At 48.5% G+C, this 23864-nt stretch overlaps 1 protein-coding gene across 1 annotated transcript in view; it reads right to left on the reverse strand.

Moving 5' to 3' along the window:
- Positions 1 to 2788: 2788 nt before the first annotated feature.
- LOC105185545 (dipeptidase 1) overlaps positions 2789 to 23864 on the reverse strand; it is a gene marked incomplete at its 5' end in the record, with an annotated part of 93224 nt that continues 72148 nt past the window's right edge. The window contains 7 exons of the mRNA XM_025301361.1: positions 2789 to 5504; positions 6887 to 7025; positions 7357 to 7432; positions 7852 to 7936; positions 11161 to 11337; positions 16034 to 16103; positions 19910 to 20060. Coding sequence (XP_025157146.1) covers positions 5415 to 5504; positions 6887 to 7025; positions 7357 to 7432; positions 7852 to 7936; positions 11161 to 11337; positions 16034 to 16103; positions 19910 to 20060 — 788 coding nt within the window. The remainder of the gene's footprint in view (positions 5505 to 6886; positions 7026 to 7356; positions 7433 to 7851; positions 7937 to 11160; positions 11338 to 16033; positions 16104 to 19909; positions 20061 to 23864) is intronic.

Genomic DNA, 23864 nt, shown 5'->3' on the forward strand with positions numbered 1-23864 from the left:
AATTGTATATAATATAAGTATAATATTATATATATATATATATATATATATATTAATCTGAATTTCTCTAGGCAGTTGTGTGTTTATATTATACATGTTAAGGTTTATAGCTAAGATTTCCCTTTGTCGTTTCGACCGTTGTCTACTTCCTGCCGCGTCTCCTACGATCTTCCTCGCGCGGTCAAGTCTTCTTAGAAAAAATGGTTCCTACACATGCGTGGGTTGATCGCCCTACTCCTTAGGTTTTACAAAATGAACACGTTGATCTATCGGGAGAATAATGATCGAGCTTTTCGAGAAGAGAGAACGTTCACGGTCTATGGTCACGGGTGTTCCCCTTTTCTCAATTTCATTCTCTCCGTATCTTTTTTTCTTTTCCTTTTGTGGACAATCGCTGTGTGTAATGTGTGTGAACGTAAGGCGAGAAACGTGAGTTTCTCGGCGGGCCGAAGAACTCGAGAATTGTGGATTATCGAAACGATACGAGGCGCGAACGATGCATCGATAAAATCCATCTTTCGCCTACAAATAATTGACATTATTCGGATACGATTGTTATATTACGTCCTCCATCCTCCATCTCGAAGTGCTCGAAATTATTCTGCTTTTTGACAATACACGTCTTTTCTCTCTCGTTCGCATGCTGAATGTTGTACAACATTATTTTCGTCACAATATCAACGTTCGCTCTTGCGCGTGCTCACTCATACACACTTCAAAATGATTATCTAGGTAGTTTCTTTTCCCTCGACTCGGGTCGATTTATAGTATTTGTCTCGGCGTATACTCGCGTCTCGCCGCGAGCGGGGTCCGGGGGGAGGGGGGGTCTCATAAATTATTTATAAAGAATAAACGTGACGATCGTTTGGTTTTATCTAAACGTAGTTTAATTACGGAGACGCTACGGAAAGAGCGGTATGTGTGTTTCGTGTATGTCCTGACGTCCTAATTGGTGGTATTGAGCAAAGTGCCATAATTACGTACACTCGTTAGACTTACTCCGTACATACGAATTAGAAATTATACATATCCTCCTATTGGTCGTTTATGCTACTTAATAGTAGACTATCTGGCGGTTACTTGCGTTATTGCTGCTAAGATGTATGTAAAGGGAGGGGAGCTGCGTCTCGCTAGTACGATTAGTCGATTAATCGTAAACTTCTCTTTTCTTTTGCTTTTTCTTTTTTCTTTTTTTTCCGTTTTTGTTCGTTTTGACAATTTTCAGTGTATTTGCTAGATTTCTCGGGATAGATGCATGCTGATAACTTTATTTCGAGAGAAAAAGGAATTGGCATTTTTATTGGATCAAAATTCGAGTGCCGTCGCGGGGAGAAGTACACAGTCGACGATATCTCTTTTTTTTCGTTTTCCTTTTTACGAATTAACAGCTATACAAGCACTTTTTAACTCGCGTTTCTTCTCGTACGTTGCAAAAGAGTGTGTTCCACGTCGAGATTCTAATTATCCGACAGTTTGTGCGGACGAAAATTCCGTCGCTCGTGGAATAGCGCCGCGAATTGTTGAAGGCATCGGTTCGTGTTGTCACGAAATGTGTGCGCACTGATGCGTGCTCTTTCGTTACAAGTCGTTCGCGCGTTAATTGTGTACCTAAAAATTTCTCGCAGATGTACGGTCCGCGATAGACTACGCTACACTTGTTGTTTCCGCTACGGATCTGTATTTCGATGCCGCTATCATTACAAAGTCGCAATCGGAAAATCCTCGGCGTATCGATAAAATGTGCATCTCGTTCACGCGATGTTTCACGATTTGTTCGATTAAGGCGGTATGATGGTCGGTTGAGATCTAAAGATATCGATAACGTCGAGATAAGAGGTGTGTCTGTTGTAATTTCTGCGACGAGGACTTACGCTAGAAAATCATACACAGTCACGGGACCCTACAGGGATTGTATACAGTAACGTGTGCGGGGAAACAGGGGGAGGATATAAAACAAAATTAGCACCTCGGAAATAGCTCTTTCTATGCATCATGACTTCTTTTCTCTCTGATCGTGGTATGAATGCGCGGTTTGAAATTGCATCGCGGTTTTTAATAGGAAGTACGAAATAAAAAAATGTCGGCAACACGTTTGTGCGGTAATGTGAGTCGAAATCACCGACTATTATATCGCTTTAATGAATCGTCGAGCGTGTCGTCGAACGATTTTCTTCGACGACACGCGTTTCTTCCCTTCAGCGACGCGCCTCGATTTTCTTTTTTTTTTATTTTTTTACTTTTGAAAATGGAAGCACAAATCGTCTCTCACGAGGCCCGCGGAAAATATCACAGCCCTGAGGAAAGAACGAAACTATCCGCGACGCGTAGTTGTTCGTCCAGAGTAGTAGCAGTAAGTTGTTCGTCGCACGATTATTTTGAAAGTGACTCCAACTTCTCGACGCACATTCAATTCCGGAATACAAACTCCCGTGCCATGTACCTCCGCGGATTCTATTTCTGAAAATCGTTGCGCACCATTTTCAAAATAAACGGCTCATGTGGCGATAACTTTCGTAGAATATAGATCGCGTTTCGCTTTACGTGTGATTCGTTAGATCAACATTCGTTTCCGGAGCACACTTGCTGGGGCGCGGAAGGGGACCGCGTTGAGCGATTCGAGACGACGTTTCGTGAAATCGGCGCGGCAAACACGGCGGTGGAACTCGAGCAATTGTGCGCAAAGTCCGATCGATCACGCTTCGGTAAGCTCGCCCATGCGGATATGTGAAAATGTTTCGGGTTTTCGGACGACAGGTAGATTTTTATATAATTTCGAAATCTGCTGTCACACAATCGTCGGTTTATCAATGGGAGATTTGTTGCTTAGATTCTCTGCTAACATTCTTTTTTTTTTTTTTCTTTTTTCCGTATGAACGCGCGGGTGTCGCAGGTGTGTGAGCCAAGATCTTCGTAGAGAGTCCAGCAGGTATGCGTAAGCGTGGCTTGTTGTTGGCAGTGTTTCAACATCGGCAACGAGTCGACTCGTACGCGCGCGTTACGCATGCACACGCGTGAAGAACGTAATCCAGCGGCAGCGGACAATTTGCATGCGCGCTGCAAACGCCGCGTGTCGAGTTGATTTCCAAGGAATGGCCGATATTCTTCAACAATCGGATTCAGTCGAAAGCGCAAAGTGTTTATCTATCAGAAGCGTGCATATTGTGCGAAACGATGTTAATCCTTTCTTTTATATTTTATTTTATTTTTTCCTTTTTTCTTGTTTTTCTGTTTGTCTGTCATAGGAAGTAGCGTCGATATTCGAAAGACAAGATCGATTCGTTGCGTTGGTAACGATTACAGAAGCTAGTCATAAAGCGAGATTTGCCTTCTGTTCTATTTATTGACATGTGGGAGCTATTTTCGAGGCATCAGCAAGTCGTACCAGAAATTTCGCATCTTTCTAGCACTGTTTCTCTCTCAATCTTCTTATTAGTGACTTCTTTAAACTCACACATCATAAGCGCACTTATCCGACTCGACGTTTATATACAGGGCGTTTCAAAACTACGCTGACAAACACCGCTGCGGATTCATTGAAGAGTACGGAATCATTCTTTCTTAAGTGTATATATTGTCGAAATATTAATAACCTTCCTATTGTGGTTATGAGATATGAACAATCTTCCGTATGTTATCTTTGAAGGGTATAAACGAGTCACTAAAAGTTACGTCACATTTAATGTTGCGGGAAGATTACGAAAGTATAAACGAATTTGATATTCGATGATATTTTCGCTTGGAGGAATTCAGCCACGAAACAATGAAAGAATTCATAGCCATAAGTTTGTCGAACAGTTGAGAAAAACTCTGTATACCTCGCTCTTACGAGTATCCGCGAGCAGATCGACACCGAAAAATGAAAAAGTGCGAGCTCCACCGAAAGGTTTTTTCCAGAGATATGACTCCGCGTTCGAAAAGAGGAAGTACCTTACGCGTGAGCGCGGTCAGAGATAATAAGTTGCTTCGACGAGGAACGCAGGCAAACATACAAACGTCTGTCAATCTTTCACGCAATGTGTAGAATTGCAATTTCTCGTCTGACGTGGGAATGAATCCAAACGTTTCTCGGGATCCGGGATCATTGTGATGCACGGTGCTATCGTTAATTCGTCTAAAAATTATAAAAAGTACAATTTATCTGTTCGGCTGGTGTATGACACTGACATCGTGATCACGTTCTTCCTTTCCTCACTGGTCGAAAATATAAAGAACGATTTAATCGCGTAACGCCTGAGATGTGACAATAGTCCTGCATTTTCGAGCGTGCGTTTCGGCCCTTTGTCTCGAACACACGTCACAGGTTTCATAGGATTGATCTCGTACGGTCGTACGCTCGTACAATCTGTCCGTACAATTCCTGCACATTTAACGCTAAGCGTGGCTGCCCGCTTCCGGATTTGATTAGTCTAACACGAAGATTACGTCGATGTAAGAACGTGATATGAGAATCAGGCGGCCATAGTTGGTACTAAATGTGCGCTAGCAGTTTATGAGTCTCTTCACCTCTTTCGAGAGAGGAGGCTCTCTCGAGGATCCTTCCGATCCGGTCTTTGCGATCAGCGAAATAAGTTGGACAACAAGCTGAGGACGTAATGCACTTTCGTGGATTAATACGGCTGGTTGAATAATTGCGTCTCAAAGCGGGAATTACGCGCGGCTTGTATATCGCTGAACTTTCGTGTCTCGCGATTATCGCTCACATTACACAAGTTGTATAGCGTACAGCTTGGCGAGTCCGAAGCATATCTTACGCCTCAATGTATCGTTTGTAACCCGAAATAATGCTCACACGTGTGTCCGGATGCGCGAAGTAAAGTTTAAAGTCTGGACGGAAACGCCTGACAAACGATCGCAAAATCATGCCGAATAATTCGCAAGCGTGGAAAGAGCTGAGGGAACAGTCATTAATCTTTCGTTAATATTGTGAGACTGCTAAATTCATGGCCGATATTACGAAATGAAGCGGCGCGCGCTCTCATACAGCGGGCGGGTAATTATCTCTCAAACGTAACATCTTGATCGTGACCGCGATTTATGGTCGCGAGCGCGGGGTGTTGGTCTTGAGATTCTTCCAAGCGACTCGTCCCAAAGGTGTCTCCGAAGGATCCTCGACGCCATTAATTTCGAAGGACCGGTCGCATTCCCGCGCTAAATCTTCGTCACTTGTTAAGGCGCGACGGAGTCCCTGAAGTAGTCGGCAGTTTCTTTCGGTGTGAGTTTCGCTCGGCCGTTGCCCGATTGCGATGTCCGATGTGTGGAGCCGTTTTCTCCCTTTCTTTCTTGTTCTCCCGGAAAGATCCTTTGGTGATTCGGGCCACGCGTGCTCACTGGCTGCCGTAATACCGCGGCACCCGCAGGATCTTCGACGATCGCGCAAAGTCGAGAAATCCCGGCGTGAGTGTCCTCAAAGAGGATCAGGACGCCCCGTAGACGCAGGCCGAGTTATCCGGCGGACTGATCTTCTCCACGGGCAGCACCGCTGCTCTGTGCCACTCGTCGCGTACCTGTTATCAGAAAAAAGACAATGATCGCACACGTGACGCGGCTAGGTAACGGGGCAAACGGACGCGATAAGATCAGCTGGGCTCGATATTACCACTGGGACTACCTTTCAAAAGATACCGAGATCAAATTCCACGGAAAGGAAGTTGCAAGTTGCAAACTCTACTTGTCACGCGCGTGACTGGTCTACCGCAGGATACCCTGCAGGAGACCCGCAGAGAGTATCCCATAGAATTCGGTGCGTTATCAGTCGACTGTAATATGTACGTTGATAGCTGCACGATTTTACTGTCTCTTAAAAGATCAGGCTTGGGTTTGTAGTGTTTCGTTGTATCTTTGGGAATGAGTCGAGGGAAATTTGAATTCTACTACAACTTTGCGAAAATTCCATCGAATTTAATATTGATCGGGTTGACGGCGTCCACAACAACAATGCTCAACAATGTAGCGGCAGAGAATTAAGTTTTAGATAAACAAGATGAAGTAAAAAAAAAAAAAGAAAAAAAGACGCACAACTGCAACACGTGTTTATAAGATTCATTTATTAAATTCTAAATTTTGCCATTTAATATTTTTATCCTCGGTGAATTTTTATCTAACGTCCGCTAAAATCGGAAGAATTCCGATATTTTGACATTCTGAATTTTTTACGACAATGCGAAAAAAATAATGAAACTCTTATGAATAAACAAGTTTGTCACTTTACCCATTAAACTCATTTTGTACACGTATTAATTATTTAATATTTGCTTACCTCGCATTTCGCACCCTATTTACAGTGAAGTTTATTACGTAATTAATATGTTGTTGATTGAAATCATGAATGAGAATTAAATAGGATATTAAAGTATTGAAATATTAAAACGTGCTATAATTAATTTTAAAACGTGCTTTCAAGTTTCATCATTGAGAAACAGCAACTGCACGTAAACATCTCAAGCTAGCTTATAGTGTCCGCATTTCGAGATTTTCCGTTGGTTCTTTTGATTTGACGAAATTTTCAGTATTAGTATGCAAAACTAACTTTGTGACGCGGAAATTTTCGAGTTTTATAAGGATTAGCGACGGTGAAGTAAACTGACGATAAATTTTCGGGAGCGAGCAACGCCAGGTTCTAATGTGCTCAATTACCTTGGCGCACGCGTGACGAGGAGTGATAAAACTTTCACAGCCGTCCAATAATGTCGATAAATTTAACGCGCGCGATTAATCGCAATCAGATATCCCGAGTTACGCGGAGCAGCGTAACTCGGAGCTCTCGCAGCTCTCGGGATTACGTGTTTTGTTCGAGCAATTAGAGCGCTTTCTGTTTACAACGTCGTAAATGAAATCGTAAAAACAGCGCAGTTTGCATCGTGATTAAAAATAAGTCGTGTCGCCGTACCTGCTCGACTTTCGCGAATACCCTCAGCAAGTTAAGGCCGGCCAATTTCTTGATGTCCTCCTCCGTCCAGGAAGGATCTTCCAATAGGGTAGCCAATAGTTGCGGGTATCTCGAGACATCCTCCAAGCCGGTGGGGGTGCTGCGAACAGGACGAAGCTCGCGGAGGTCAGGCGATCTTCTCTCAGTTCGTTTGATCTCGAGGCGACATTCAGGAAACGGCGAAGTTTGCATGATTATCGTAATGAATATCAAATATTGCTCGATGGTTTCGTTCTTCATTTAAGAGCGCTATAATTGTACGATGAGCGGCCAATTGCTTTATTTTCGAAACGTTATAAATCACGCATGTTTGATCGACATAATTTTATTAATTGCAAACGTGGCCAAATTAGTCGCATGTGGCAACGTTTCTGAATGCACGTCTCGCGACGAAATATGGCAGTAAAGAAGAGACAGTAAAGAATAATTACAAATTTATTCCGTCGAAACCCGCTCCGATCCCGACGTGATCGATCCCCGCCACCTTTCGAATGTGATTGATGTGTGCTGAAACAGTATAGGGTCGTGATTATTCCATCCGTCGTGGTGGCGACATCAAAACGACAAACATTTTATTATAAACGCATGCAAATCTTCCGAATATTTGCCAAGCTAAAATAAAAAAAGAAAAAGGCGCAAAACAAGACAACTATTTGTCTCTTGTGGCAAAACGGCGAACGAAGTTCAATTTTCGAATTTTCACGAGATTTATTTTACATAATAATTTCTATCTCCCCTTCGTTGAATATTGGCTGAATTTACTTTCCACATCGACTTTAAGCATGAAGTTTGCGAGGACGGGTCTCGTGTCGTAAAATAACAGAGTGCGGTAATTGCGTCTGTCGCGTGCAATATCGATACGGTATAATTCGCTTCCGCGCAGCGTGGCTTAGCGAGCGCAGCATCGCGAATAGCGTTCTACGTACCAATAACGTCTTTTATGGTAGCGGTGCTGTTGCACGTTATGAAGTAGGTATAAAAAGGGACCATCGCCACTCCGCCATTCTTAGCCTGCGAACAGATACATTAATGTCATACACGCCGCGATCGTATTTCTTTCCATCCTCAGATGCGCGACACGAAAATACATACATTGTAGCGACGTCGCGCGTACATGTAGCGAAGTCGCAGTGTAAATCGCTTGACTGGCGAGAGTACGGCCGGTTGTTTGCGATTCTTAATAGCTACACCACCCACCCCGGCGCCAGAGGGTTTTTCTGCGGATTAAAATCCGCGGAAGAAAGCGCGTGAATTATTAATACGGTTTATCATCGACCCGAGCGGTCTTTCTCATTGGGATTTCGCGGGAGACTGCGACACACACAGACGTTATCTGAGAGGGACAACTCGGGAACGCTAATCTCTGCTTGATCGAGCTCCTCTCTCTCTTTGTGTGTGTGTGTGCCTTTGCTTTTTATCGCTCGAACGGGAACTACTAGTATTTATCGAGGAAACTATGCCAAGGGATACATACACATACACACACACACAATGCGCATGGATCGCCATCTATTCGACACCTAACGTCGCTTAAACTAGACGGGCAATGTTAATTAGGGCAGCAGGACGGCGCGGTTAATAACACGTTGCCGGACAAGCCATCCGGCTTAGATCGCTGTTACTCATCCTCTCGTTCTGCGGCTATAATTAAGGCAGTATTGATCGCGCGAAGGCGCAGGAGGGAGCGAAGTTCGTTGGTGCGGAGATGTCACCCCGGAGAAGTCGGGGAAAACGTTGCTTAATTAATTAGTGACTGTCTTTTTTTCGCGGGGTTGGTTAACGGTCTTTCAACGCGCGTTCAACCTCTCGAGCGTGCGTCTCTCGACTATAGGCAGAGCCAGCTCGAACGACGCGCGATGTGATTTTTAATTAACTCTCTCTTCATCTCGCGCACTCTCGTGTCTCGGTCATTTCGCGCGGATTGTACTGAATTCCGAGACGAACCGTCGGAAAGTAGCAATTGATCAGTAGTGGATTACAGTCGGTGCAGAGCGAATTGTTGCAAGAGTTTTGCAATTACTTATTCAGCTTACTTTTGCATACTTCAGGTTGCATCAACACAATTCTACGATAACGCAATTCTTGCATTATTACGTTTTGTGTTTTGAATTTTTCTCTGGAGATTTCCCGTGAATGAATAAGTGAATTAAACAACCGACGAAACGCAATCGCATCGATACTTCCGCGCGCGTCGTGAAATTCGCCAGATTGCCCGTCTTCCGCGATAAACTTCGAGCTAGTCGCGGAGCTGATCAGCAGTAAGTTGAATTTCATTTCGACGAGTCGACTGTAAGTTCCGCGGGCTCATCGTCGGCACGTCAATCGGTAATCGACGAGCGCAGGGATTCCGCGCGGAAGGGATGAAATTTTAATGAAGCGTTGCTCGCGCACGAGCGCTCAAGTCTTCGGTCGGCCAATTGTTACGCCATTAATGCTACGTCAGTTATTACACCGCAACTGTGTGTTTCTCGCGTATTTAATGATCGACGGAGGGGAAAAAAGGAAAAAAGGAGAAATTTCGATGGCTGCGTGTCACTCGAGAGTACGAGAATTAGCGCCAATTGGATCAACGCCAATCGCGCTCACGCCGCCGCCGCCGCCGCCGCCGCCGCCGCCGGTGGATGTGTGGAATTATCGATAATAACACGGATTAAGGGTCGTGCTCCTCCAACACACTCGCACTATTTTGGCGCGTTGTTTTCGGGCGTTGGTCGAGAGAGATCGTTTTGACATATCTCCTGCGAACTTCGCACCGTCGATTGCGAATAGTTGGCGATTATCTCGTTGCTTGCTCTCGAACTCGAACAATTTGCGCATTCACCGACACTTGGTGCGCGCGCGCGTTAATATGGCTCCCGCGTTCTTGCGCCCTACCATTCTCCCCGCGCGCGTTTTACAACTTCGCGAATTACAAACCGCTCCGGCATCGCGTTCGATTTCCACCGCGGAGCCGGCTTGGCCCCTCCTCGCCTCGCCATGCCTCGTATCCCGCACGGATTTAATTTCGACGGTTACGCATCTCATTTTCAGACAGCGGGATCTGTCGATAAAACGTACGTTTAATCATCCGCGCGCGCGCGCGCGCGCGCGTGTTTCTTTTTGCTCCGATCTCGTGTCCGCTTTTATCTGCCCTTTGCAGCGGATTCAAACGTTCGGTCGAGAAATATTAAGGCAACCGTCGGCATTCAATATTTACGTGCAATATTTATATGCATGCACACTTATATTATATTCTCGTGTCGATTAGATTTGCGTGCATATATCGCACTCACCACGTTACCCACGTCACAATTGCAACGCGGGCGGCGGTTTCGCCGGGTGTCGAGAGAGTTTGCAACAATATTGTTGCAACGATATGTTTAAATGAACTTTCTCGAGCCCCGTCAAGCTACATCGTGTCGCCCACGAGACCGCATGTGCAACTATCGCTAATATCGTCAGCGCATCCTTGTCGCACTCCTGTCGGTTTTCGATTTACTCCCCTCCGTCCCTCGTATACGACACACATACATACACACCGCGATTTTGCGGCTGGCTGTCGCGCGCCAACACTAAACCTCGCCGAATACCAGTCTGATCGACCTGACCTGTGCGGCGCACGTATGCCGAGCCCCGAAATCAGATAATCTCGCTGTGGTCGAAACGCGCGGTGCGTGAGTGCGGTGCATGGCCGCATCGACCGGCAACTTCCGAACGCACCTGTTTACCTATTTTCACATTTTCCTCTGTAAACGCGGGATCCGCGTGAGCGAGCGAGCGAACGAGCGCGCGCTCGCTTTGAGTTTTGCATCCGTCGCGTTGTAGCGCGTAGTAGAAATATTCGTTTCCTCGCCGGCTAGCTAGCTGCCTCTGCGAACGCAGAGTGTGTTTTCTAATTGGCGGACGCGCGCTATATATATATATATATATACCGGTGGAGAGACCGGCGCGTATAAATAAATAAATAAATAAATAAATAAATAAATCCGTCCGCGTGCAGCACGTGTACTCGACGTAACGCGCTTTTTCGCGACAGCCCGTCCCATCTGACGCGTGCGCGCGAGTCAATTCGAATAAACGTCAGATTCGTTGGAAATCACGAAGACGTCCGGTCGAATCGGCGCTGCGCGCGTGTGTGACACAGGTAACAACGGAGTTACCGGAGCCGTTCGTTGCTTCCCCCCCGCCTCGCTGCGCGGCCCCCCCGATCGATTGCATTCCCATGTCCCGCGGCGCGACGTGCTGGTAGAACTCACCAGATTTCTGAGCACATCGTCCGGCACGTTTCTGGTGGAGTTGCAGAGCGCTCTGGCAGCGCTGTGCGAGAAAATCACCGGCGCCCTCGTCGTCTGCAGGGCCGCCCTCATCGTTCTCGTCGAGACATGCGAGAGGTCGACCAACATGCCCAGCCTGTTCAATTCCCTGACGACTGCCTGAAGAATAATGAAACGCGTTAAATCTTCCCTTATCTACGCGCCGAGTCGTTCCGCGGCAAACTGGACGATTTGAGCCGAACTTGTCGGCCGGGGAGGGGAGATGGGGCTAAATCGCTCCGGTTTTAACTTTCCTGCGAGATAATGAAACGCGCGCCGGTTTTTCCCTTTTTATTACGTTCAATCGCGTTCTCGACGCTTCTTTCCCGCGCCCGCGCCGTGAACGATAGGCGGAGTCGGGTCTGCGCGCGGAAAGTAAAGCGGGCAAAAATACCGGGCGGATAGATCGGCTGAAAAAGTTGCTCGACATTTTCTCAGACTCCGGCCGCCGATACCGCATCCATTCATTATCATCCTCCGCTTATCGGTCCCCGCGTGTCGAGATATCCGTTCCGAAGAATACACGGTAGTGACAGAAGAGCGCGAGCTATCGAAAGTATCCAAGTACCATAAGCGTCCCATAAGCGATGGCTCCAAGATGATCGGGCCTACGAAATGTGCCGGGCGGGAGGCAGGAGTATGTTCTGCGATGAGAGGAGGTAGCGCTCCATTTCGGTGCAAAAAGCGGGAGGGAGGGAGGATCGGGCGAGGGAGAAAAATAGCAGGAGAAACGAAGGAAACGCTCGCGTTTCGGTCAGCGAACATTAGTCGGGAACGCAAGCGAGCAACCGCCCATTCCATCATGCGATAGCTGGGAAAAAGCTCTCGGGGTGGACGTATCGGTGCGGGAGGTAGACGCGGCGGGTCGATGCGCAGGGCAGGGCGAGTATACCGGCGGCGTGTGACCCTTTTCTTCGAGATAAGCATCAATCTTCATTCGGACTGCTTATTTTTGCAAAAAACGGGTGAGCGTCTCTCGCGGCGATACAGTTTCCAGCGGCCGTCGCGAAAATTGGCAGTGAAAGTATTGCGCGCGCGCAATTATTCAAGGGCTGAGCGGCCCTGAAAATTAGCGTGATTTCCGATCCCGACGTTCCGAAACTTCACCTATGCCGCTTACGCGAAATCAACGATTCATTTAATTAACTTGGAGCAGCACGGAGTTACTGCAAAATAACGGAAAATTAGAAGAGTGAGAAGGGGACAGGGAGGGGGAGGAGCAGGAGAGGAAGAGAGCGCTCGTAGAAATATCGATCGAGACCCCTTCGTCGCCTCGGTGATATTTTCGTTCTCCGGTATTAATTAGAAATCATACCTCGCCAATTATCGAGAGAGAAATAAATGACTCGGTGACCGCGCCGCGTGAGGAGAGCTATTAGCAACAATCTACTATATAACCCCGGTATATTTTCGTAGCGACGATGTATGCGGCTTTCTTACGCGCATCCACGTGTGAACACGTTGTCATTCAATATTCAGTCGTTGACTCTTTTCTCGCGACTGCTCGCTCGTTACATTGTGCGAATTCGCGACAAGAGTCGCCGGCGAATTTCAATAAAGACAGTCGCGAGCGAAGGAGGAAGCAGACGGACGAACGACACGGCTGTGGAAGAACGAATCACAATGGTCTCGTTTTTCCGGCATCATCCCTTTAACACGAGGGATGCAGCTCGCGCGCGCTTTTCTCGGGCGCTTTGTGCGCTCGTGTCCGCCGCGCGATTTTGTCCGAGCGATGTGAGTCGCGCGCGCGCTCGCACGTCGGCGACAGAGGTGTTATTGTTTTTACATGGAAGACGCGCTCCTCCCGAATACGGATGCGTTGCTGCGGGGAGGGGGGTGGTGCATAATTGCGCGACGCAGGACAATGTCTCGATTTCTTATCGGCGGTATTAGCAACAACAAGCGTCGCGTCGCAAAACCGATGTCTCGTCGCTCCTCGCATGTTCGTGCAACGAGAACGCGCTGAAAACGTGCGAGTGAACACGTCGACACCCAGCGGGAATCCGCGAGTAAAATTAGCCGGAAGATTCTCTCGCCGCGAGGCCTCTCCTTCGTAATTTCCACTGGGCGACGCGATATTATTGTTAATTAACCGGTTGATCCATTAACAGCGATGGAAGTAAACGCGCGATATCGCGCGCGGCGACGCTGTCGTTGGCATTCTGCGTTGCGCGGTATCGCAAATTCGATGTCGCGATTCTTCGCGGAAAATCGAGGAGGTGTAACCGCGTTCTCGCGATCGTCCGTGTTCCCGGCGACGCGCGACGGCCGAATCGCTGAATTTCGACGTGTAATCCGACGCCTGTTGCTGGCTATCGAATGCGACGAGAGACTAGGCGAAACTAATCGTCACATTCAAAAGCCGCAATAAAATCAAGCCCACGCTGCGACCGTGACAAATACAGCTCCGCGAGCCGTCGCCATAATTCCACGATGTAGCACCGCGCGTCGCGTTAACGCGATGACTCAAAATTCACGTGTGCATGCGTGCGTGCGTGCGTGACGAGCTGCGCGCACTCGTGTCACACGCGCGTATTCGCGCACCTGGTAAACAGCGCCGGAAAATACGTGTCGCTCAATAGAAATAACAGCCCAAAGGAACGGCGGGAGTAAAGGGCAAAAACGCCCGTCGAATTGCGCGCTCGTACACGTACACTCACACACGACGCGCGTGCTTACACGGACACGTACACATAATGCAGCGGGCAGACTCGCTTCGCCGACAGGCTGGGTATCCCATCCATTGCGGGAAATGCACATCGGGTATTTACAACGACAGGACGTTACGTTAGCCGCTGAAAGGCCACGGGGAGAGATAGACGAACGCAGGGGATTTTCAGATAATTCCGTTTATCTTTCGGAACGAGCCACGCGGCTACGTCGAGGCTCTCGCTCCTTTGAAACGCCATGCGAAATATCGCGACGCAGCACATCGCCGCGCCGCTTGCCGTTCGCTACGATCGAACGTCCCCACGATACGCTTGAATTTCGATATTTATACAGCGCCGAGAGGTCGTTTGCGATACGTCGCCGGATGATCAAGCCCCTCTTTCGCGTATTACACTCGCGTGAGACACGTCGACGAGAGAGAGTGATCGTGCGTGCGAGAGCGGATTTTCACATAGCGCGAGAAATTCCGCACTGCCGGAATCGATCGATTTAACGCGACGCGAGGACGCGACCGTCGCTGACAAACCGCGGAGCATTTAGTGTCGCGCGTAGAATTCTCCCCTGAAGAAGATCTGTCATTTATTAATGTGAGATTTAGCCGTTGCAGAGGGGAAGGGGAGGGGTGAGGCGAGATAACGGTGTGTGGTGGCTCGCTCGTTTGATTTACGTTCTCACGCGCTTCCCTCGTTCCGTGTTCCACCTTTTCCTCCTCCCGTTAAGCTTTACCCTTTGTCCCCTTTCCTTTCCTCCTCTCTCTCGTTCGTTCTATCTCTCTTTCTTCCCCCCCCCTCTCTCTCTCTCTCTCTCTCTCTCTATCTTTTATTATTCTTTTTTTTTCATCAGGAACCACCGTTGCCGCGAGACTACGAATTTCGGCGAAAAACTCGGGCGACGCGGGGATGTGGAATTCCTTTCTTTCGGTTTTTCAGGCGCGGATTTCGGGATTCGCGCGACGCCAGAACGGCAGAAATTCGCCACGGCGAAATCGTCGAAGCCGCGTTAACGCTCGGAATCCCTCGACGAATTCCGCGCGGAAGTGGGTCGGGATATAATTTTATGAACGTGGCAGCGAGCGACGAGGAGTGATAAACGGAATGTAGGTCGGGCGCGATCGGTCGCGCGCGTTCGTTGACGATCATCTCTTTGATTACGCGGAAAAATAATTCGAGACCAACGGCGATGCTACGATCTAAATCTCGCCGCAACAATTGGGAGCGCTTCGCGATGTAGACGCGCGCGTCGCGCTATATCTCGTTCATTTAGATATTTTCGAGATATATAGGCTCTCCCCTCTCCATCCCTTTCCCAGGTCGGAGAATATCGAGCGTTGCGCGTTCGATGTCGAGGTATTAGGTGCAAATTAGAATTGTTATTTAATTAGAGCGTGTCGATTTACGTAACGGCCGTTAATCGCACAATCGATAGCTTACACGCTCCGCTTTTTAAACTCCTCCGGCTTTGAGGAGGAAAATTGCGGGGAATAGCATGCTGTACCGCGGGTAAACCGTAGAAATCGCTTGAAATTAGCTCATGAGCGTTGCGCGTAATTTAATGGCACATTACCGCGCGATACAGTATTCAGCTATTGTGTAAATCTGTTTGTAAATTTCGGTCAACGATTTATTCCACAGATATCTCGCGTTCTGACAATATTATTATTTCCCTCAGCAAGGTCTCGCATTATTGTACGCAAAGAAAAAAAGAAAGAGGAGAAACAGAAGGGGGGAGGGAAATAAATAAGAGCGGTAAATTAATGCGATAGTCGCATTAAAATGTACGGGGAGCTCACGGCGAAATTGTACGAAACTGTTGCGATCGTTTCGCGGAATAATGCCGGAGCTCGCGTCTTGGCCGGAAGTCTGCGGTATTATTTTTCCAGAATGTCGCGCAACTCTGTCCGCGACTGTCCGCACCGTAAAACGGAAGTTCTCTCTCTCTCTCTCTCTCTCTCTCTCTCTCTCTCTCTCTCTCTCCTCCCCTCCCCTCCCCTCCCCTCCCCTCCTTTCCTCTCCTTTTCTCGTTCTCACCCTCACCCTCACCCGCGTATGCACACACGGGCATCTTTTTGTGAACGCGATATTTCCCCAAGTTCTCATCCCGAAAAAGGTGAATCCGCAGCGAGCGTACAATGTAAATGTTGACTCACTTTTCCAAATTCGCTGAGGCCCGGCGTCGAGTCCTGAGTGTTGTTCGTCTCGCCAACAGAACAGACTGCCCTGCCAAGAAAATGTCTGTTAGAACGTCGGTTTGCGTCTCTCGCGTGAAAATTCAACGGCCTGTCGTGTCGCGCGTACTCTCTCAGCCCCGTTCCGCTCCGCTCCGCTCCTTTCGGATGAACTTCGGGCTGAGTTCGCGAGCGAATAATATTTTCTAAAGTATCAGAGGTTAGCTCATAAGCTTCTATATACGCACATTCACTCCACAGGTATGGTTGCTACGTGTAATTTTTGCGGCTCAGAAGAAGTAAAAATGACTGTCGGTGAGACGGCGATGAGAGTCGCGAAGGCAGGACCGCTTTTATCGTTTAAACAGAGCAATCGTCTGCCTCGTTGAAAAGTTCATTTTGCCTTGAAATGCCCGAAGAATACCCCGCGGCGAAATTCTCGTTAAAGCGCGCTCGTAAGTCGCGCAAATCGAGAAGCGACTAATCCTGGCTGCCCACACTCGCTTCTGCTTAATTGAGAGACGCGCTCTGTTTTCGCCGGTCTCGACATTTCCGCGGCTCCGATTCCCGCTAAACGCTGCACTTACGCGTTTTACGTTCATCGATGAAGCTGTTATTGAGACACTTTCCCGCGCCCACGCGCCGGCTGGCAGATATACCTCATGTTATTTTTATATCCTTACACGCTGTTGAATGATGAAACACATACGAGAGAGACACCTATGCTACGATAAGCGTGTGAAGGTTGAAAAACAACCAAGACGTTCGTAGGGAGGTGCGAAAGCTATGAGGAATCCGATAATTCTCCACGGTCGATTCTCGCCTCCCGGACGAGAAGGTGGAAACGCTAGAGATGATTCGGCATCGTCATCTAGAACGGTGGAAAATTCAATCGAACCGACAATCTCGCGTCCCCAGGGATGAGAGAGGACGGGAGCGAGAGAGTGAGACAGTGCTAGGAAGGGAGGGAGGGAGGAAGTTTGGGAGGGCAAACCACCGAGACGGAACGAGACGAAGAGCGACGCGGGAATAGGGTCAGAGGCTGACATTAAGCTCCGGGAACACGTCCGAAAGCAATTCGGATATTGTCCCAATAAAAGTGCGCTTTCCTCATGAAAACCGGAAATCTCAGACCGCAGAAATGAAAGCACATTTTTACGACGTTTTATTCGGCCGCTCTCTCGGGATGTGTCGCGGGCCGACTGCGTTTCTGTCCCTCGCTGGATACTCCGTATCGCTCGTTTGCGATCCTCTCGGTATTCCTACCATTACAAGTTGGCATTACACGCACTTGGAAAGAGTCGTGAATTTTGTTCCCGGCGCTTGCGCCACCTGTCGCGCTGTCGCCTCCACCTGTCGGTGGAGCGCGCTAAGATGCACGTAATTGAGGAATATTCGGAATTCGATGCGATAGGTACAAGACGCACCTGTAGCATGGATACCACCGGCTGGCGATACCGTTATTCCAATGTCGACGACAATGTTATCGGAGCGCTCGCGATCGCGTTGGCTCCGCGGAGCCGCGGTCGTCTGCGATGCGCGCGCGTCTGAAATCTTATCAACGTGTCACTTTAACGCTTCGGGAACGGAGCCGTGGCCGCGATGAGATTACGTACCGCGCGTCTGTCGTAAGACGACACGTCGGCGTAAATTAGGGGGGTCAGAAGGGAAAAATATGTACTATCCGAGAGGAGAGATTTGCACGTGCGCGCGCGCGTGCTCCGATCCTTATTTACTGCGGTAAGCGCCGCGGCGCGGGCGTCGGGGGAGACATAAAGCAGGCGGAGATCGGGAAAGCAAGGCGAGGAACCAGGTCGATGCCCATTGTCGTATAATACTTTGACCTTAAAACGACGTTGGAGTGTTAGCGATCTCGGCCGGCCGCCGTCGTAATTTCCATCCCCTCGGCTGCTGAGGACGGGGTTGGGGGAAGGGTGAGGGCGGTAATACGTCTGGCGCGACGCTTCTCGAGGTGCGAAGCCTATTTCGTACGACGGGATGTCGGTGGTGAGATTATTATTGCGATTGATTTCCCAAGCCCTCCTCCTCGCCATGGGCTCGTAAATGACAACGACGTGCGCCGACGGATATCCGCGACGATCGATGCGCCTGACGTTCAGCCCCGAAGTTCAGCTCGTAAAAGAGGTATACACGTAAGAAGGGCGGGGGTTTGAAAGTATAAAGAAGAAATCGCGATACGCTGGAAAATGCACTTTTCGAAGCATCGTCGCGGCGCGGCGGCGGGCGGCCGCGGCGTCTCCCCGGCAACCCCGGCGCGCCGTAATCTAACGATCGCTTCCGAGCTTTGTAAGGCACAGCCGCACGCGCGAACGGTCCCGAGCTTAATTTCGGCTTGATTTCGGGATTACCGTTATTATTACCGCGGATTGGAAACGGGCGAGAATTATAGTAATAATCGGCCTCGTGAATTTTCGCTGAAGTCGGAGAAGCCGAAGGAGAAGCCTGCTTTTTCGCTGACTATCGCGCGACTGAAATTTTCTTGCGCGGCGCGGCGCGGCGCGAGAAGCAGCCGCGAACGGGTCTCGCGATAATTAAGCGAATTCGCCGGGGTCGAAATATCAGCGCGCGCTGCGCAGTCGTCAGTACTTCCGTTTTATGGCCCGCGTGACTCGCAGCTTCCGCGAATAACGTATCGCGGATTCTCCGCGAAAACGCGGTCGCGCGGCCCCCGGGATCGAAGAGATGCATAAAAGAGACGACTTTATTTACAACTCCGCGCTTTCTCTCGGCAGCCGGCATCGAGGGATGCATAAACCTCGGGTTAAGGATCGATGTCCCGGGGAGGGAGACGTGTCTCCGTCCCGACATTGTTCCTCGCGCGCTCGACCCAAGCTTGTTTCAAGCCGGAAGAGCGAGTGCGTGTAGTAACCGCGTTGCGCGATTCGCGCAGAGTTTCGAGTTCTGATCGTCCCGCGAGAATCGGACTACGCGCACCTCGAATGTCTCGTATTAATATTCGAGATCAGCGTGAAAGATCGAGTTGTCCCTTGACGTAAACAGACGATACAGTAGACTCGGACCGCCCGCGGTAAAATCCGGCAGAATCCGAAAGCAAAGTCGCGACGATTAGTAGAAAATGTCTCTGTAGCAGCGGATTAAGGAAACGAAATTGAGAAAGTTGACTCCTAGACAATGCAATTGGCTCTTTGATAAGAGACGCTATTCCGTCGCGCATCCCTTCCTCGACGAAACGAAGCTCCTCTCTCGCTGTAAGTTTCTCTTTTCCGAGCGCGCTAGGAAATAAGCGGCGGCTTTGGGCTGCTTCCGAAATTACTGAAAAGAACTTCCGACCGTCCAGATTTCAGGTTACCTTCGCTTTCTCTCTCATTCTCTCCCTCTCCCTCTTGCGCGCGCTCGCTCTCTTTCGAGTTAAGCCGATCAACCGTGGAATTGGTTTGCCTCTAAGAGGAGTGGATCGTGATACGAAGCACGAGTCTCGGGAGAAAAAAAACCGGATGCTCGATGAACGAATGGCTTGAACACGCTGGAGCTTCTTGCGCGCGAGGTGAGAGAGGAGGCGCGGCAAGAACGATATCCGAAGAAACGATACGCCCTCGAGAGAGAATGTCGATCTCGAGTGGATGAGATAGAGCATCGTCTCGAAAGGAACGATGTCCATATTCCCGAACAGGCGCGATTCATAAAAAGCGCGACGTGAGAGTGTCATTTAATGGCTTAATGGCGCGTGCTTCGAGATAAGTTACGACGGCGCTTTCAGCGCTGTAGCGGAGCAATTTTTTTTCTTTTTTTTTTTCTTTTCTTTTTTTCGTAGATTATAAACGATTTAATTATTCTGAAAACGAGCGGGAATCTCGTACATTCGCAGCTCATACTCACCAGGAGGTGTCGCACGCGTGTGTCAGGGTGAGATATCGCGCTCCCAGGCCATAAAACGTTCTGAGGACACCCAGAGAATTTCCTAGGGAGTGACCGCCCTCCACTCCGATTAGACTCGCGATTTTACCTTCTCTATGCGCCTCGATGAGACCTGCACAGACACACAGCGCGAATTTCCATTAACAATCTCTCTATTCCGTTCGTAGTTCGTTCTACGCGAAACGTAACGTCGCTCGTACAGTGTCTCGCTCTCTCCTCGTAACTTCGTCTCGTATCTTACGGGCAATCTGACGTCGTAAACACGCAAAAACCGCGGTAGCGCAGCTCACGATGAACTTTGCGATCCGAGAATACTCGAACGTGGGAAAACACCTAAGTACATGAGACTTATTCGCGACTCATCCGCTCGTGGAACTTGGACTCATCTCCGGTGAACTTTGCTCTCGCTCGAATTACATACGCTTCATCCGCGAGAATCGGTCCAATTTTCGTTCGTTCTTTTCGTCGCGCCCACCATCGGCACGAATTTTATAATTCTTCCCTCAGGCATCCTCTTTTTTTTTCTTTTTTCTTCGGTGAGTGAGATTAAAGTGACACTTCATGAGATTAAGGGAGACCCTCGATTCGGGGTATTATTTATGACGCTCATAGATTATTTACGACCATCGGCGAGGAGATCGCAGACGAAATCTCGGAAAGTCGGTTGCGCTCTCCGGACGGGGCACGGAGTGTAAATGAAAAGATCGGTAAAAATCGGCTTTTAAATCCGCTTTCGAAAGTGCTTTCAGGAGTGCTGTAGATCGTCTCATTGAAACTTTCAGACTGCTTCGAGGCGCTGGGGGCATTAAGCCGACTGATTTATCGCACTTTTACATCGAATATGTCGAACCGCGCGCGAGTTATTTATTTAAACGCGTATCCCGGCTCTCTCTAAAGTCCGCTTTGCCGCGGTAAAACGGCGTATATACATGTGCCCATGTATATCTGTAAGCTGAGGATTAATGACGGATCCGTCAGACTCGTAAACTTTTATCGTCCTGTTGCTCTCCATTCATTCGGCGATAAAAGTTCTCACGCTACGCTTCTTATTGCTCACCCACTCGCGACTGACAATACTTTGTTTATTTCTCTGTACACGCGGCTGTTAATAGATCGTTCAGCACGGCGATTAACGTAATCGGAGATTAATTGCCGTTTGACGCGGCCGAAACTCCGTAGAAGCTGGAGAACGATCTTAGCCACTTGGCTAGTCATTTTAATGCAAATCCAAAGACATTAACATTATTAATTCGTCCCTTGCGCTGGCCTCGCTCTTTGTCTTTGCGTTGTGTTGCAAAGTGCTTTAACGGTCGAAATTTTCTGCGCTCAAATTTCCGTCGTTGGAGGGATGTCTGTTGGCATCGTTCGCGAGATCCGTCGATTAATCAACAATGAGAATTCGTATGAACGGTCAGAACGTAAACACGCAGCGAGTAACCTAAAATCGTTGAGTGATTATAGAGGGAATCTGTCGGCCGTGAGGAATACAAAATTAATATTAATCTCAAGTTTTTACGCTTGCCCGATTTACTTTTATCGCGCCGTACCGCCGCGCAATAAAGCGTTTTATAAAGTTTAATAGGATTTAATGCCTTTTATCTCGATACGAGAAAGCCGTGCGCTATCTTTTGAGAAACGCACCACTGATCTCGAAAATTAAAAAGCTGGTAATCTCCTTTTGTAACTGTCCCGCCCGTCTTTGCCGCTTTGAAGTTCACTCGAAAGCAGCCTGCCCCTACTGCCCGAAAATAAAACGAATGCGAGTCTAAATGAATACTCTGCCGCGCTTTAATGAGATTCTTGTTTTCGTTATTAATTACTGCATTAAATTTCCACCCTTGCCCCTCCTTTCTCGCGCGCGCGCGTGTACGACGCGCACAAAATGACACGGGGAGCCGCTTCTCAAAATATTCCGTTAGTTATTAATTAATAGCATTTTCTTGCACCCGACGTTGCTGTGATTCAGCGCGGTGAATTTCCGAAATTGCGGTTTTGCCCCTTCTAGCCGCCATTGTGCGGCAGGTTCGTATGCACGAGCCGCTGGCTTTTCCACCTTTTGCCTTCTTCGCGCCGCGACCTCCTTTCGACTTGGCGAAGTTTCTTGAGCTTATGAAAATGGCTGACAGCTTTCCGGACCGTGTTACTCACGGTAAGTTCCACTGCGCGAGGCTTTGCTTGCGACGCGGCGCTCGGCTGCTATTTCCGCGCTCGGCCCTTCCCCGTATTCCTCTTTCATTTTTCAGCGGCTGTACATGTATATGCGCAGCTTGATTTCGCGTACGCAGCACTCACGAAATCGACTGGCCGTTCACTTGCTCGAAATATCCGCAGCAGAAGGATCTCTTGCGTCTCGACGCGAAATATCGAGGACGCGCGAGAGTGGTGCGATGTGGCGTCGATTTTTCCTCAACGGCAAAAATTGCCTCGTAACTCTCGTCTTGACGTTTGAATTTTTTACATTAAACATCGCGCACGCGTGTATTTTCTCTCTGCTCTCTCTTATGCGCCAATTCTCGTATTCTCTTATCTTTTGGAATGATTTACTTTGAATAAATTGAGAAGAGCGTAAGTTTTTGTTTCTTACTCGCTAACGGGTTCAATCCCGTCGAACCTTGTGTAATTTTTCTTTCTTCGCATTCAATCGCGAATTCAATTCTTTCTTCGTACAATCGGACCTCTCCTAATATTTTCGTTAATAAAGGCTCAACGGCGCAAATTCGTCGGCGGAATTGCGGGTTTTCTCTAGTACAGGTTTCTCCGGACCGTTTATTTATGCAACGTTTGCATATCTCGCGCAAAATGTAATATTCTTATCTTCTCCTCGCGCGCGACCTCGATTTGATTTCAACGAGCTTATGAAAATGGCAGTCGGGTTTCTGAAGCGAGTTACTTGTCGCGAAAACTTTCGCAAGCCCGCGCGTGTATCTTCGCAGCCATCCTCTTTCGCTCCGCGGCGTCTTCTCTTCTTTCGGGTTGTGCGCGCAGTTTGTCCGTTATTTCGACGCCGGGTATTGTTTCCTCTTTTTCCCGGAAATGTATCCCGCAAGTAGCTCCGTCGCATATCGACGCAATTTATTCCCCATTAGTTGATTACGTCGACATTTCGCAAATTCTCGTTAACGAACGATATATCGAGCCATTAATTTCTAACGGCAAATCAACCCTCTTCAAAAATAGAGATGACCCATAACAGTCATCAGCGCTAATGGATGTTCGTGGGACAAAAAAATTCTCGTTTAACCTTTCGCAATTCTATACGTGAGGGTACGAACTTTTGGTCGCACGGTGGTTGCTGGCAAAAAGTTTTTTTCCAAATTCGGAGTGACGAGTGGGCTTACAACCGCAATAAATTGTCTTCCTCTACATACACACACAATTTTTATAAAAATAGCAAATTGATTGTAATTTGAGCTCGGTAGCGCTGCGATAATACTGAAATAAAAAGTTACGTAATACCGATCTATTTTGTCCGAGATTAGTTCGGATCACGAAGGAATAAGGATCCGTTAAAGATCCGACCGGCATTATCCGCCTCGCGCTGGAGGACCGGCGGAATCGGGACTTTTAATATCCTCTTCACATCGGATATAGAAGCCGGGTCTCTCTGTTGTCTCGTGAATCAGCAGAAGCCACCGTCGATTATGGCGTCCCTTACCGATAGCTTAATGCTTTTGTCCACTGACGGTAAATCTTCCGCAATACAAAGTTATGCCGTCGAGTCGAATCCAATAACGACTTTCTTCCTCAACTTTAGAGAAGTCGAGCAATTAATAGGTAGGGTCCCCTTTATCTACCTCGGATCGTCCCGATGAGAAACTTTCTCTAAGAACCGTCGCTTCCATATCTATTGTTGCCGGCGCGGTTAGCGCGTTACATTTAATAACGCGGCGCGCGCGGCAACGACGACGGCGGCGGC

This window comes from Harpegnathos saltator, unplaced genomic scaffold, assembly GCF_003227715.2.
Source record: "Harpegnathos saltator strain DR-91 unplaced genomic scaffold, Hsal_v8.6 scaffold414, whole genome shotgun sequence".
In the NCBI taxonomy this organism is placed as follows: domain Eukaryota; kingdom Metazoa; phylum Arthropoda; class Insecta; order Hymenoptera; family Formicidae; genus Harpegnathos; species Harpegnathos saltator.